General features: G+C 38.3%; 1 protein-coding gene across 1 annotated transcript; it reads right to left on the bottom strand.

Annotated features, from left to right (window-relative positions):
• Positions 1-1,598: 1,598 nt before the first annotated feature.
• LOC132267541 (uncharacterized) lies at positions 1,599-2,886 on the bottom strand. The gene has a single exon (XM_059768693.1). It carries the CDS (start codon positions 2,844-2,846, stop codon positions 2,037-2,039), a length of 810 nt encoding a protein of 269 aa, XP_059624676.1. The 5' UTR covers positions 2,847-2,886; the 3' UTR covers positions 1,599-2,036.
• Between the last annotated feature and the right edge of the window lie 717 nt (positions 2,887-3,603).

Raw genomic sequence — 3,603 nt, 5'->3', positions numbered from 1 at the left:
CGAAGATTGAGACGAACATAATTTCATCAATGCGATAGCTATGTAAATCTATGTACACACACACACACACACATATATATGTATGTATTATCTCTTTAGACTTCATCTTCTGCCTTCTTCTTTACAAAAGTCAAATTTTAAAATTGAGTTCGCGGATTCTAAATTTGAGTTTGCAAACTCAAAAAACCAAGTTCGCAAATTTGGGACGAATTCGCTCCCAAATCGTCAAACCGTGTGTGGAGCCATCCACGCGAATTATACAACGTAGGTCTCATCACACTATAGTACCTTCTTTCTATGAAATTTGTATTAAATATATAATATAATCTCATATAAAACACTTCAAAAATCACATTAGTACAATTATACTTATAAATTTTTTTAAAAATGAAACATACATACAGGATTTAATGTTCACGAGTTGAGCCAAATTTTAATTAAAATTAAACTTGTTTATTAAAAGAGTTTAAAAATTAAATTAGAATTCGACTTGTTTGAAATGAATAAGCGTTAATATTTTTTTCAAAAGGATTGAGGCCCAACCTTGAAGTAAAGAACATAACCCACATATATAATTTTAGTCCAAGTCCACTTATATTGATATGAGCCCAATTAGTACATTCCTATTTGGAAGCCCAATATATCAAATTAAATCCATTTAGTTAAGTAACAAAATTGGCCCAATTCATGATTTTATCTCAACCCTGTATCAATTTCATAACATGTTATGAGATTACCAAATAAACCCCAACGGCAGCCGCAGGGTCACTTTACCATTTCAGCGGCATGAAACCCTAAACAAATTTCCCTTTAGGCTTTCTCATTCATTTCGTCCCAGAGATACAGACCCTCTATTTCGTCTACCGCACGGAGATTGAGACGAACATAATTTCATCAACGCTATAATTATGTAAATCTATATACGTATATATGTATATATCTCTTCGGATTTCATCTTCTCCCTTCGTCTTTACAAAAGCCGAATTCTAAAACTGAGTTCGCAAACTTAAAAAACCGAGTTCGCAAATTTGGGGCGAATTCACTCCCAAATCGTCACACACGCCAAATCGTCAAACTGTGAATGTGCGTTTTGCATGTTACCTAAGGTTGAAACAACCCTATAATCTAGTAAAATTCTTTTTAGTGTGCAACTCTAGAGCGGTAGTCGTCCACGCGAATTATGTGACTTAGGTCTCATCCATGTAGTCCCTTCCTTTCATGAAATTTGTATTAAATATATAATATAATGTAATATAAAACACTTCAAAAATCACATAAGTACAATTGTACTTGTAATTTTTTAAAAAAATGAAACATACATAAAGGATTTAATATTCACAAGTTGAGCCAAATGTTAATTAAAATCAAACTTGTTTATTAAAAGAGTTTAAAAATAAAATTAGAATTGGACTTGTTTGTTTAACAAATAAGTTTGAATTGAACTTTAATAAGCCCGAGCAATGTACTCTTACCATTGGATTCTACTGTCAGCACCACCGATCACTCTACTCTCTCCCACTGGACTTTCTCTAATACTTCATATGAACTTTGAGTGCCCATTTAAAATCTGACTTGTGGGAAGGAAAAAAATGTCATATATGTTGTTCACGAGTAAGAAATTAATTTCTCCAGTGACAGTTAGATATTTGGTGTGTGTATAAATATACAGAGTATATATATATATATTACAATGCAGAAATGAAGGATGCATTGTTTATCCTCTCTTTCTCTTTCTTTTTCATTTCATTTTCCCCCTCACCAAATGCGAAAGAGCTCTCCACTCCTTCACCTTTTTTCCACCTCCCCATTCCTTCTTCATTTATAACCAATTTAATAACTAAAATGATGAATAAATTTTAAGAAAATTTTCCAGAGTAAAAAATCATAATTAAATAAAAAAAGGGTAAAAAAATCAAGAGATTTAAGTCTGAATCATTGGAAAACCGTGGCTTGCGCCTTTAATTTGGGAAAACAAAATTTTCGTGGAATCCAAACACCATTCAAACACATATCACCATCCTCAGTCACAGTCACTGTTATCTGACCACACCATTCAAACTCTTCCCCTTCTTCCTCGCAAAACGATACACAACCACACCAACCCTAGCCCCATTCGTCGGATCATCTGAATGTATTACCTCAACATCGAACAACTTCTTCGCCTTCTTGAAGAACACCGATTCCTTCTTCCACCTCCTCAGATGACCCATCACAAACACCACCTCCTCTTCACCCTCCACCAACAAAAACCCTAGGGTTTTAATCAGAGGATCGAACAGGTGTTCGTGATACACCACGTCCGACCCCAATATCAGATCGAACTCTCTCCCCACGCGTTCCATCTGATCCGCCTCTCCCCACCCCAGCGCCGCCACCTCCACCGCCCCGCCGTGCCGCGCCAGGACGTCCGCGTTCGCGTCCGCGTTGAACCGGAGGTTCGGGAGCACGTGCGTGAGGTCCGTCACGGTGACGTCGGCGCCGAGTATGGCGGCGGCGGAGATCCCGACGAGGCCTGTGCCGGAGCCGAGCTCGAGGATGCGGAGGCGGCGGCGGCGGCCTTGGCCGCCTAAGGAGGTGAGGGGGCCGGAGCTAGGGTCGGCGCGGTGGCGGTCGAGGAGGGAGACGAGAGTGGTGGCGGCGGGCCAGAGCTGGAAGGAAATTCCTTGTGATTTGATTTGTCTGATCAGGACCGTTGATTGAATCGAATGGATGTAATGGTGCTGGAGCTGCTGATTTGGTGCATCCGATTGTAGAGTAGATGATGGTTCTGTGTGATCGTCTTGGTCGTCTGGTATTAAGAGCATAGTGAAGGGGTTGATGTCAACGTCGTCGTCTTCAACGGCCATAACAAACGCCGCTTTGAGGGCTTCGCTGTTTTGAGAAAGTAGTTAGTCAGTTAGGGTTTCGTTATTTATAACTGAGCTACTAGTAATATTTTGCTGCTACCGGATGACGTGGGGTCCATTTTTCATTTTTGCTTACTTGGTTTAGGTAGGGAGTCACACAATCGGAGTCTTGGAACGTAGTTTCGCAATTCAAAATTTTATTATTTATAATTTAATTATGTTATTTTCATATTATTGTTACTGCTTTTTAGGTTCTGGTAGCATGATTATTATCGTAATTATGTAATGAACAATATGAATATTATTCTGTCTAAATTATGTTTATCCCAGATTCAATTATGGGTTTATCCCAGATTCAATTATGGGTCGTCCAAAAGTCGCGTTGAAATGTTTAAACCCGTTTTTGCATTAGATTGCTGCACAGGGTATTGTTCCCAGTAAATCGTTGACAGACGAGTAATAGAATCTCTCTTAAGCAGAAAGACGACAGAATAGTAACTTACTGTTCACTATATAATATTATAATATTTATACTATGCAGACCTTAAAGCATTAACAATAATTAACAGACATGTTACAACCATCTTCTTCCTCCTCTTCAGGAATACAGGAAAACCAGGATTCAGAACTGGTAAAAAATACGGAAGTAGTGGAATGGACCAATGTTCAAAATAAATTGAACAGATGGACTATCCCTCCAGTAAGTGCAAAAAGCATTTACAAAATCGGAATGCTTAATTTAACTGATCTATGGACT

The sequence above is a fragment of the Cornus florida genome, unplaced genomic scaffold, assembly GCF_030987335.1.
Source record: "Cornus florida cultivar Cherokee Brave unplaced genomic scaffold, ASM3098733v1 CherokeeBrave_3.0.0_Hap2_Chr07, whole genome shotgun sequence".
NCBI classification, from domain to species: domain Eukaryota; kingdom Viridiplantae; phylum Streptophyta; class Magnoliopsida; order Cornales; family Cornaceae; genus Cornus; species Cornus florida.
Note: the sequence above shows the minus strand (reverse complement) of the source record. Positions and strands in the feature narration are given on the sequence as shown.

Excerpts from the sequence above, each read along its gene's own strand:
- LOC132267541 (XM_059768693.1), bottom strand. The coding sequence starts at position 2,846 with ATGGCCGTTGAAGACGACGACGTTGACATCAACCCCTTCACTATGCTC.